This window comes from Nyctereutes procyonoides, unplaced genomic scaffold (genome assembly GCF_905146905.1).
Source record: "Nyctereutes procyonoides isolate TBG_1078 unplaced genomic scaffold, NYPRO_anot_genome, whole genome shotgun sequence".
NCBI lineage: Eukaryota > Metazoa > Chordata > Mammalia > Carnivora > Canidae > Nyctereutes > Nyctereutes procyonoides.
The window spans coordinates 41,246,463-41,259,055 of record NW_026575052.1 but is presented as its reverse complement, the minus strand read 5'-3'; the positions used below and the strand labels follow the sequence as shown (position 1 = coordinate 41,259,055).

General features: G+C 37.3%; 1 protein-coding gene across 2 annotated transcripts in view; it reads left to right on the top strand.

Moving 5' to 3' along the window:
* Positions 1–12,593, top strand: part of GPBP1 (GC-rich promoter binding protein 1) — a 70,899-nt gene that overhangs the window by 37,398 nt on the left and 20,908 nt on the right. Inside the window, exons 4-7 of one of the 2 annotated variants that reach the window (XM_055331794.1) lie at positions 5,641–5,764; positions 5,891–6,114; positions 9,433–9,499; positions 10,550–10,609. In XM_055331794.1, coding sequence (XP_055187769.1) covers positions 5,641–5,764; positions 5,891–6,114; positions 9,433–9,499; positions 10,550–10,609 — 475 coding nt within the window. The remainder of the gene's footprint in view (positions 1–5,640; positions 5,765–5,890; positions 6,115–9,432; positions 9,500–10,549; positions 10,610–12,593) is intronic. The other variant, XM_055331795.1, reaches the window with a different exon arrangement.

Below are 12,593 nucleotides of genomic sequence, written 5' to 3'. Positions count from 1 at the left end.
AGCTCTTATCTTGATAAAGTCCCCCCTGGGTTGCTTTTTGTACTAATTTATGACAATGTACATCTGTACACACTATGTATTGTATGTATGTATGTGTGTCATTTTTAACGTCTTTAAAGTTATTTTTTTCAGTCTTGCGTATGTTTCATTAGGTGTATTTGAGTACCTTATAATACTTGTTGGCTATATTATTTTTTTTGTTGGCTATTTTTAATAGTATTTATTTAATTTAATATATTTTTTTTTGTTTTTTAATTTAATATATTTTTATTAAGTAAATTTTCTGTCCAACGTGGGGTTTGGGCTCATGACCCTGAGATCAAGAGTCACACGCTCCACAGAGTGAGCCAGCTAGGTACCCCTAAATGATGTTCTAAAAAGCTTTATTACTGGAGTGTGTGGCTGATTCAGTTGGTAGAGGATGGGACTCTTGATCTTGGGGTTGTGAGTTCAGGCCTCATTGGGCATAGAGCTTACTATTTATTTGTTTATTGCCATTTTGTTTTATTAAAAAAATTTTTTATTGGAGTTCAGTTTGCCAACATATAGCATAACACCCAGTGCTCATCCCGCCAAGTGCCTCCCTCAGTGCCCATCACCCAGTCACCCCAGCCCCCCGCCCACCTCCCTTTCCACTACTCCTTTATTATTTTATTTTTTTTTATTTATTTAAAATTTTTTTTTTCCCACTACCCCTTTGGAACTTACTTTAAAAAGCTTTATAATTAAGTCTTTGTCACAGATACATCTTGTGGTAGTGTTGTATCTAGCAACTTTAGTTCATACTCTGTTATATTTTGGATTTTTCATTCACAAATAACAATTTCCTAGCTACCTTTTTAGCCTTATTACTTATATTTCTTATTCTTTTTATTGTGCTGTGTGTCAATCTGTGAAGGGTCTGGGTTTTATCCTACTTGTAAGCTAACATAGGTGCTAGCAGGAGACATGAGATTCCTGGATCAAGGGCCAAGAACTTTATTACTTACTAGCATGATAAGCATGATTTTGGCAGTGGTTCTTCATGCCGCCTAAAGCCTTTGATGGTTGACATGGAAGGGTCCAGGTGGATGCTACTACCCTTGGTGCTGAGTGGGGAATCTTCCACATTTATAATAAGCCTGCTCTTTGTCCCAAAGATGGATGTTACCTTTACCTGTCATCTCTTAAATGTTGCTCACTGTAAACATAACCTTGAGAAATGGGCTATACAAAGAGTGGTGGAAGCCTTGCATTCTTGGCACACAAGGAAGAATGGAAGGGAATGCCTAGAGCCCATGGTGGGTTGCCTGTCCCTACAATCAGCTGATCAGCCCTACATGCTCTTGTCCAAACTTGAATTTTTGTATGGTTGTACTACTCTGTTAGCCACTCTGATTATTCTAACAGAGACTATAGAACCAAATCCATTTAATTGTTTTATACAGCATTTAATTAAAGCTTCTATTAACAAAAGTTGGTGAATTCCTTAGATTTCTTTTTGACCAGACCATCACCTTGAGAGGTAGCTTGGCCTGCACTTTCTCTTAGGGGAAAGAATCATGTCAAGAAATAATCAGGGCAGAATCCTGGTATTTTAAAAGTATTAATAACTGTTCTTTTTTTTTTTTAATCATAATTCCTACCTAGGAAGTGGCTAAGAAGAGATGATCTCTTTTTTGGATGTGCTACATTCATTGACCAAATTGTCTCATTAAAATGTATGAAGAGTTGAGGAATGTAGGTTTATAGGTTGTTGTGAGTTGAATGCTGAGACTATTCCTATTGTCTGACGATACTGGATGTCTTTGGATAGTAGGGAGTGTAGAATAACTTGAATATTAATACTTGAATATTGACGCATTGCAGGTTGACCTTTATGACAAAAGATGTACTATTATTGGAATGTTGATGGCCTGGAACACCAAAAAAGTGACACCAAAATATATGACATGGATTAATTTCAAGGGTCACATTCCTATTAACCAGTCAGATTGCAATAGCAACACTGTAACTGAAAATTTTCAACAGTGATGAAACACTGTTGATAACTAAGTAAAGTGATCAAAGGTTTGATATCTAAATATGGCCTCCTTCACAGTGGGACAAATGGATCAACTTTAGGCAGGCTCACAGACTGGCATGCAGAGGTGGCTTCTCCATCAGGAAGAAAAAGTAGTCTATTTTGTGACCAGTCTATGGTGGTGGACAGTTAAATATCTGGTGTGAGGCATGCTGCGGACTTAAGCAATATTCTGATTTTAGTTGTTCTTTATGCCAGCACATCTACTGTAAGTATCTGAGTAATTCAGATTATCTCAGCAGCAGCAATATTTTCACAGTTTATAACCCCAAAGAATTACCTTGAAATATGCCAGTCTCTAGTTTTTAAGGTGATCAATCAGATGACTGGGACATTGGCAACAGTCCCAAGAAGCAGAAGAACATAAAATATCTAGTTCTTAGTCTTAACCTAAGGCCAGGGTTGTTGTTTTTTTCCTCCTCCATTTTAGCCCATTGTGGTGAATGGACACTTAATCTACTTGGTCTTCCAGAGTTGTTGGGGTCAGATGGCTGCTGCCACCCAACGGACAATGTCCTCTTATAACATGGTTGAATCAGCAGAGAATGAACTGGACCCAGGCGTTTATGATTTGAGAGCCTTATTGAACCGGGAGCTTGTTAAGGTATCAGGAAAGGGATAAGGTTTACCCTAGGGGGTAGTTGTCACTTCGTGCAAAACAGATGTCTCAGTGGGGGTCAGCTGCATTCTCAAATACTTTACGTTTGATCAAGAGTTCAAATGGGCCCCCTTTTCTGTTCTTAGTTTGAGTTCACTTTCATTTTGAGAGCTCAACAGTAGGGCAAGAGCCGTATTCCCTTTGAAAAAGGGATGTACATGTCAGGCACATGTCACTGCTTTACTGGGAAATAGCCTCTGAATATTTCACTACCCATCGAATTTTCCAACTATTATATCTCTGCCTTTTTTTTTTTTTTCTTTCCTTCTAGGAGCCTGTAGTGTTTTTGCTAGACTACCTGAAAGGGGACAGGAATCACCTGTCATCTTGTGGTATTCCCTGAATGGAAGAATCTTGAGCATTTTCAGTACAAGCATGTAACATTACTACCAAGCTAAGACACAACAAACAATAGTACATTGAATTGGCTTAAAAGCCTCACCAGCAAGATCACCCTAATTTCTCTTTCCTGCTGCTGAATTTTGAAACTCCAAAATCAGTTAAATTGAGTCATTGGGGCACCTTATCTCAGTACAGGGCACAAACTAAGAAGTTTTGTACATGCACTTCAGGGTTAAAAATCAAGCTTACTGGAGATTTACATGATTTCTTCATCAATGAATGTGGGAAAGTACAGGGTGGAGGAGAATATAACTCCTTTGGGGATTGCATGGATGGTTTGTAAACTTACTGTTTCTCTTCTGATTCCTCCACCCAAGGTTGGTGTTGCTTCCTACTCTGTACCTTCTGGCTTCAGCAGACTGCCAGGATGGGGTCTTTCCTGTGCCATGCACTGCACTGACATGTCTCTGCCCACATTCATCAATATTTTCAACCCCTACTTTCTGTTGTCTCCTCATGGGAGTGGGTAGATCATGAATTGTGCATGTGTGTCTAGCAGAGCTATAAAAGTTTGTTCCCTTCTTAAACACCAGCATACTAGACATTCTCATTACCAGCATACTAGACATTCTCATTAAAGCTGCTGAGGTTGATGTAGTGGGGAAGAGAAAGGGACCAGGAAGTACAAAGCGCACAGAACACTTCCACAACAGGAAGCTAGGTTCTGCATTTATTTTGTTTTCAAGTAGGCTGTAACCTTAAATTTTCTTTTAATGGGTTTTTAATCTTTCTAAAACTTTATCCTCATTGTTGGCATCAAGTGTTTCATCTTTGGAGTTACCTTGACTCAGCAGCCACAGCAGTATTGTTGCGTTTCAGGTGGGACCCCGTTGTCGTAATAAGAAATCCAATCATCCTACTTGGGAGAGTTAAAAAACCTAAAGCACCGTTTGGGCACCTTGTTTCAGTTCTGCCCTTTGCCAGTTAGCTGCTAAGCACATTGAGGGACCCTTGCTTCCACCTATCACTTGGATGACAGCACTTGCTGCCAAAATCTTGAGAGTCTTTGTTTACACCTTAATGTGGCCTGGAGACCCTTGTATTTGTTTTTTTCCAGGAAATTTAGGTTCTGTTAGCATTACATCCTAATCACCATAACTGTTAGGGGTCTGTGAATGGTTTGCTTTTTTAACCCTACTTGGAGGCTACTGTGGTAATGTGTTAGTGTTTCATGTATGCTGGCTGAAGGTATGAGACAAGGAGACTATCTTTCATGGTGCAATATGTAGCATGAGGCTGAGGCTGGGGGCAACAGGGGGGAAGCACCAGTAAGTCCTGCAGTGACACTGTGGAAGGGGACTAGTGGCCGATGTGGGTATGTGCACTGGGTTTACATTGCAAATGAAGAACACTGCTCATTGTCCTAGAGGCAGTTGTAACGTAAGTCCAGTCCAGAGAAATGGTCAGGGCAGTTTATTATTTTATATTTTTAAAATTTTTATTTATTTATTCATGAGAGACAGAGAAGCAGGCCCCATGCAGAGAGCCCAACACGGGACTCCCCGGGTCCACAGGATCACGCCCCTGGCCAAAGGCGGCGCTAAACTGCTCAGCCACTGGGGCTTGCCGGGTCAGGGAAGTTTAAAAAGACTTTTGAAGTTTTGATTATGATCATAAGAGATTAATGGACCGATACGGGGAAGAACAGCAACTTTTATAAATAGGTGTGACTTTTTATGGGTTTTCATAGATTCCTACTTTTTATTTTTATTTATTTTTTTAAAGATTTTATTTATTTACTCATGAGACACACACAGAGAGAGAGAGAGAGAGAGAGAGAGAGAGAGAGAGGCAGAGACACAGGCAGAGGGAGAAACAGGCTCCATGCAGGGAGCCCGACGTGGGACTTGATCCTGGGTCCCCAGGATCAGGCCCTGGGCTGAAGGCGGCGCTACACCGCTGAGCCACCAGGCTGCCCCTATAGAGTCCTAGTTTTTAGAAATAGTTTTTATACATTATTTTTTTCTTAAGATTTTATTCGTAAGTAATCCCTCCAGCCAACATGAGGCTTGAACTTAGAACCCTGAGTTCAAGAGTCGCAAGCCCCACAGACTGAGCCAGCCAGGTGCCTCTATAATATTATTTTGATAATTTAAAAGAAAACCCAAACATTTGTTTTGGGGAAGAGGAATTTGGAAATAAGTCTGAAGACTTAGAATTTCAGCTTCATTTGTCATAACTTTTTGATGTTGAAAACCTTGACCTACTTAAAATCAAGTAATGTATGATAGAGTATTATATTTTGTTACATAAGAGAAGTACACTAAGTTTTGCCTTGTTTTCCTTAGAATAGTATTTTACTTTTAAAGTTTTTGGGTAAGTATATGTGGTTATTAAACTCTTTCAGAATGGTTTCCATTAGACAGAATAGACCAACGGTGGAATCCTTCTTAATAAGTTACCAGTTACCAAATATATTGAAAGTAACTACAGAATATTCTTAGCCATTTAGAATTCTTGGAAATAAATTGAGCCAGGTTTTATACATATGTTTACCTATGTGCTTATTTTGTTTCAGTCGTCATTAAATTTTGAGAAGCATTCTGAAAACTTTTCATGGACAGAAAATCGTTATGATGTGAATCGTCGACGACACAACTCTTCAGATGGCTTTGATTCTGGTATTGGACGTCCTAATGGAGGTAAAATTTGCTAAGAAATGAAAGTTTAAGGATAATTTTCTTGATCTTTTAAGAATGTTGATAGTGACTGAATATTTAAACAGAACTATCTTTAAATTTATAATACTTTACCATTATTAAATAAAGGTAATTTTGGAAGGAAAGAAAAAAATGGATGGCGGATGCATGGAAGAAATGGTACTGAAAACATAAATCATCGAGGGGGATACCATGGTGGAAGTTCCCGTTCTCGTAGCAGTATTTTCCATTCTGGAAAAAGCCAAGGACTACATGAAAACAGCATACCTGACAATGAAACAGGGAGGAAAGAAGACAAGAGAGAACGCAAGCAGTTTGAGGCTGAGGATTTTGTAAGTTTCTAATAATTTTAATACAACTGAGGTTTTGACAAGTGCCATTTTGCCATCAAGGCTTTCTCTCTCTCTCTTTTTTTAAGATTTTACTTATTTATTCATGAGAGACCCCTTATTTATTCATGGGGGTGGGGGCAGAGACAGAGGCAGAGGGAGAAGCAGGCTTCCATTGCAGGGAGCCCAACATGGGACTCGACCCAGGTCTCCAGGATCAGGCCCTGGGCTGAAGGCGGTGCTAAACCACTGAGCCACCCAGGCTGCCTGCATCAAGGCTTTCTCATGAGATTTTATCACTATGGTTCGTTTTCTATAGAAATCAGACTTGACAGGTTCAATTATTTTTTTAATGTTTATTTTAAAGATTTATTTTTTTTATTTTAGAGAGTGCACAAGCCTGCTTGAATGGGAGCAGGAGGATGGGCAAAGGAAGAGGGAGAGAATCTCAAGCAGACTCCCTGTTGACTACAGAGCCCTACTCAGGACTTAATCTCATGAGATAATTATCTGAGCTAAAATCAAGAGTTAGGTACTCAACCCACTGAGCCTTGTGTTTCATGCCTGGTAGTTTATTTTTCTGTATATGCTCATTTTTCATTCTGTGCATATTTGAGTGGTTGTCGGTAGATGGGACAAGATAGGAAGGTCCTTACTCTCATTGAGTTTCTATTCTATTTAGATGCATTATTGATGTAAAAAGTAGTATTTTGCAAGCGAACTTAGACAAGAAGTGACTTGATGGTTACTTTGGGAGGTCAGGAGAGGTTTCCTTAGGAAGTGACATTTAATTTGGGACCTACTTTGGTTAAGAGGTGAGCTTTGTTAAAACTGGAAGGAAGAGGGGAGCCTGGGTGGCCCAGCGGTTTAGCGCTGCCTTCAGCCCAGGGTGTGATCCTGGAGACCTGGGATCAAGTCCCACGTTGGGCTCTCTGCATGGAGCCTGCTTCTCCCTCTGCCTGTGTCTCTGCCTCTCTCTCTTTCTCTCATGAATTTAAAAAAAAAAAAAAAAAAAAAGGGATCCCTGGGTGGCGCTGTGGTTTGGCGCCTGCCTTTGGCCCAGGGCGCGATCCTGGAGACCCGGGATCGAATCCCACGTCGGGCTCCCGGTGCATGGAGCCTGCTTCTCCCTCTGCCTGTGTCTCTGCCTCCTCCTCTCTCTCTCTCTCTCTCTGTGACTATCGTAAATAAATAAATTAATTAATTAAAAAAAATAAAAAAAAAAAAAACAACTGGAAGAAGGGAAGGCCTCTAACTAAGGTTAGAAGTGAGCTTGTAATGTTTAAGGGATAAAAAGGTCAGTATGGGTAGTGACTATTAAACCAGGTTAGAGAGGTTGCAAGGGGTTTGATTGAATAGGACTTTGGCAGATAAAGGTAAATAATCTTCAATTATTTTAAACCTTTAAATTCAGTTTAATTACAGATGTAGTAGGAGGAAGCCCCTTTGGAGGAAAGTCATGTGATCTCATTTAAATTATATTTATTTTAAAAGATTTTATTCATAAGAGACAGAGAAAGGGTGGGGGGCAGAGACATAGGCAGAGGGAGAAGCAGGCTCCCGAAAGGAGCCCAATGTGGGACTCAATCCTGGATTCTGGGATCATGCCCTGAGCAATGGCACACGCTCAGCTGCTGAGCCACCCAGGCGTCCTTCATTTAAAAAAATTTTTTAGAAGACTATTTCAGTTGGATCTTGAATGGATTACAGTGAGAGGAGGGAGACCAGCTAGGAAGCAGTTGTAGTAGTTCCAGAGAAAACAATGGCTTAAACTCGGTAGCTATGATTAGCGAAGATAATGTTTTGGGTATGGTTTAATGGTAGATTGGGTGAAAGTGAGTCAAAGGGTTTGATAGATTGGATTTAGGGCAGGGGAGTGGTGAGAAGAAAGAGAAGAACAAAATATTATTCTTAGGTCCTGTAATGAAGTAACGTTGTAATTGCTATGCCTTCCCACTTTAGTGGTTCATTTTTTCCACTTACTAGTTGCCATAAAATGGAATTTTTGTAATATAAGTAAATTAGTAATGATAATAGTATGATTTCATAGTGTTGTAGGGTGAAATGAGTAATGCAGTAAATCACTTAAAAACAGGGTCTTGACACATAGCAAGCACTCGATAAAACCTTGTTGCTCTTGTTATTGTCTCAACCCCCACTACTGAGTTGGCCTAGCCCTGTTAGAAATCACCTATAGCGTCCACCAAAGTCTTCTGACGTCCTGTTTAGTTGGTATCAAGAAATCATACTGGTATGCATACATACTCTTGTGTGTGTGTGGGGGGAGACTTCACAGTAACGTCAGTATAGTGTTAAGAGTTCACTTTTGTGGGTAAGTAAAATACATGAGGATTTCTTTTATTCAGCATGTTAAGTACCTTTAAGGTATACTGTGTTGCTAGGTAATATGGAAAATATCTGACTGGAAATTTAGGATCTTAAAACTTAGCTTTAGAATACACATTCAATGCTGAACTCAATTTTCTTTTTAATATCCTGTGAATCACTTGTTGAAATAAAAATTTGTTCTTTGCTTGGAGAATGTGTGTGTTAACTAATTCATGCAGCAATGAAAACCTGACAACTGTTGGGGAGTAGTCTGACTTTTCTTTTCTTTGCTCTTGACCTTAGGCTGAAAGAGTAATTTTTCCAGTTGGTACAAAGACCACATTGCCTTGAGTTTGCTGTGGTTTTTCTTTTTTTAAATTCACATATTATCCTCAGATATTTGAGGATAAAAATATTTAAAGATTATTTCTGTTTTCTCCTTCTAGAAGTGAGAATAGACAGTAACCATTTTCATTGTTACCAGAGTGAGCTGAAAGTAAGGTTTATGAATAGTCTTTAATAGTTGATTGTATCATGCCAGGTTTTTTCTGTATGCGTGTGTGTGTATATACATTTTTTAGATTTTATTTATTCCCTGAGAGACACAGAGAGCGTCCCATGCAGGACTCGATCCCAGGACCCTGGGATCACGACCCGAGCCAAAGGCAGACTCTCCACCACTGAGCTACCCAGGCATCCTTGTATTATTATTTTTTAATTAATTTATTTGAAAGCTTGAGAGTTGTGTGCCTGTGGAAGGGAAGGGGGGGCAGGGAGAGAATCTCAAGCATACTCCTCACTGACTGCTGAGCCCCGCATAGGGCTCCATCCTACAAGTCATGAGATCATGACCTAAGCTGAAACTGAGTCTGCTCAACTGAGCCACCGAGGTGCCTCTTCAGTGTGGTTTTGAGATTACTTTAGAAAAGGTTTATTTTTTAAAAATGTGAGCAGTGTTAACATTTGTTTTATTTATATTTCAATTTCTTTCAGCCATCTTTAAATCCTGAATATGAGAGAGAACCAAATCAGAATAAATCTTTAGCTGCAGGTGTATGGGGTAAGTAATTTTAAATCTATCTTTGAGGGGTATAAAATGTTATTTGTAGATTTCCCTTTTTTTGTGTGTTTTTAAAAATAAACAGGCTAGAATTAAACTTTTTAAAAATATGTTTTTGAGTGCTCAGCTACATATAAAGGTAGCACTTATCTTTTAAAAACAGGATACCAGGGATGGAGAGTTTGATTTGAAATACTTGATTTGCACATATAAGTACATTAAGTATACTCCTGAGTTTTGTTTGTTTTTTAATGGTTGTAAGTTAATGTAATTGAATCAATGTCATTTCAAGAGCAGCCTGATAATCTAAGGAAACAAAAACTTAGTTTAATTTTTCACAGTTGGAAACTTAGTTAACTGAAAACTAAGTACTTCTAATCATCATATGACATAAAATTAATCTTTTTACGTATGAAAATGGTTATACATAAAGAGTTAAATAATTGTATAAATTTGCCTATGAAACTAATCTATGATTGGAATTATTTGCCTTTTTGATTGTCAAAGCTTAATGACATTTTTGGGTAATAACTCCCTTTTCATTAAAACTGCTGAGTTTAATTTGATAGCATCTTACAGAAGATTAAACTGCACTCATATTACAAATCAGACAGCTTCTTAAAGATTCAAGTGAAGTTTAAAATAATGGAAAAAATTTAAATGTGAAGATTTGATATTTGAAAAATAAATTTACTTATTTGATGCCAAATTCAAAGGTGATGAATCCACTTTGGAACTTAAACACATGTTCATTTGTATTTTCCTATTGAAAATTATCAGCTTACCAAAAGAAAAGGATTGTGGCTTGTGACACCATACTAGTCCTAATGACAAAGGCATTATTTTAAACTTTGCCACTTCCTGTGCTGTTCTTTATTGTATTTATGGGGTTGATACTCTGGGGAATTATTTTGTTTTCTTTTGATCTCCCGATTTATTTAAGGGCTTTTTAAGGGTGGGGGTGGGGGTGGTCAGACACTTTTGTTAGAACCATGTGAATGGCATTGTTTTTTCTGTATTGCAAATTAGTATTTCTACCACTCTCCCCAGGCCTACACGCCCAGACACACACATACCCAACCAAAAAAATCTCCCAAGCTCCTCTCTTAGGTATGTTTCCTTATTATTCAGTTTTTCTGGGAACAGCTGATTGCATAAGAATATAGAACCACCTGGAAGGTGTTAAATAGAATCTCTAAGAAATTAGGAATAATTTGGATTTGACTAGAATGAAAGTAAATTAAAAAATCAATGTCAGTGAGCATTTGTCATATAAAACTACCTATAGATACTATTGGTACTGATCCTTGGTTAATTTAATAATTTTAGAGATGATTTAAAGGCAAATACATTTTTGAAACTATGAGAATAAAATGTATTAATATAAAGATTTTGGTTCTACTGTTTCAGGGTTGGTCTAAGGATTTTGAGCACTAGTTGAAAAGATGTTTAAAAGGAAGATGTACTCTTTACTGTGCCTTAGGTAAACTAAGAAGTGTGTCTGCATTAGAAAAAAGAAAATGGTTAATTGTGGTTTGATTAACTGTTAAATTCCCAGTACTTCTCATAGGAATACAATGAAGCTTTCATTGTATTACACTTCACTATTCCTTTCTCACCTTCCCCCCCTGGGTTCCCAAATACTGTTTTCCCCATTGCAACATTTAAAATAGCAATGTTCCTGAGGAAGACATGAGAGAATTTTAGGAAAGACTTCAATAGAACTTATCTAGTGCTACTTCCTTCCAGGTAAGTAAAAATTTAATAACGGGAATGTAATATGTATTAAAAAAACAAACAAACTAGTTTGTCCCTGAAACTATCCTTTTGTAGATCAGAAATTGCAAGAGTCTAAACATAATATCCCAGCTAAAAATAATACCTTGAGGGAAAGTAATTACACTGTTTAAAATACAGTTACATAAGTTTAATTCTACTTAGAACTTAATTAGTTTTGGAAACACCTTCATGTAGCTTTTATCATATCTTTATTGTTTTGATCTTAGGATCACTTTTTGAATGCCTACGAGTAATACTAAATCTATCCCTAGATTCTTAATAATTTAAAATTAAAAAGAAAAATTAAAGGTACTTGAGTGTGCCTGTGACAGTTGTAAAATATTAAGTTATGTAATTTTTTGGGATGTGAGAAAGAAAAAAAAATGTGTTTCTATGCTACTCGAGACGTGATTAATGACTGTTCATTTGTGTGTTTTCAGAAGCCTACTGGCTGTTTTTGTGTCGGTGAATTATGTCAGCAATATATTATTGGCAGAGGCTAACATTTAGTACTTAAAATGCTAAATAGTGAAGATTTCATTTACTAGTAATTAAGCATAATCTTTCAGCTCAGCATTTTTGTGTATTTCTTGATAGCTTTGATGGATTTTTCTGATTTTTTGCTCATATCTGATAATACTACTTAAAAGCATTGAGGTTCATTTTTAAGATTTTGTTTAGCTTTCTAAAGGCAAATTAGTGACTATTTCTTAAAGGTGGGTTATTTTCTAGAGAATTCCAGTGATACTAGCCAAAGTATACAGATGGGTGACAAGATTGCATGGAGTTAGATGAAAACCAGTTTTTTAAAAAATGAACTTTGTAAATAGAATTTAAGAGAAAGGAATAATCTTTATTGAATTTCTTTGTAAAAGCATTGTTGGTAGTTTATACATGGAAAAGACTCAACTTTCCTTCAATATCTTATGTGAAAATAATTGTCAAAATAACAACAAGAAGGTATTGCAACATATGTTCAAGTTGAGAAGGGAAAATTAATAGGACTTTATTAGGCAACCTGACAGAAGTAAATTGGACTCTAATGGATTAGAGTTAGAAGTTTTATTTATTCATCATGTAAGTTGTTTCAGAAGTTTTGAGTAATGTAGGGGACCTTGTTAAAGAAAAACACCATACATACCCTTACTTTTGACATAAATTATTAAGTTAGTGAAACTCATTTGTTTGAAACTCCTACTACATTAAATTAAAGTGAAAGCCAAAAAGATGTAAGTAGCATCAATTTATGTAAATCAAAAACTCTAATTTTCTGCATTAAAATTCGTGTTCACAATAGGAATTTTTTTAATTGCTG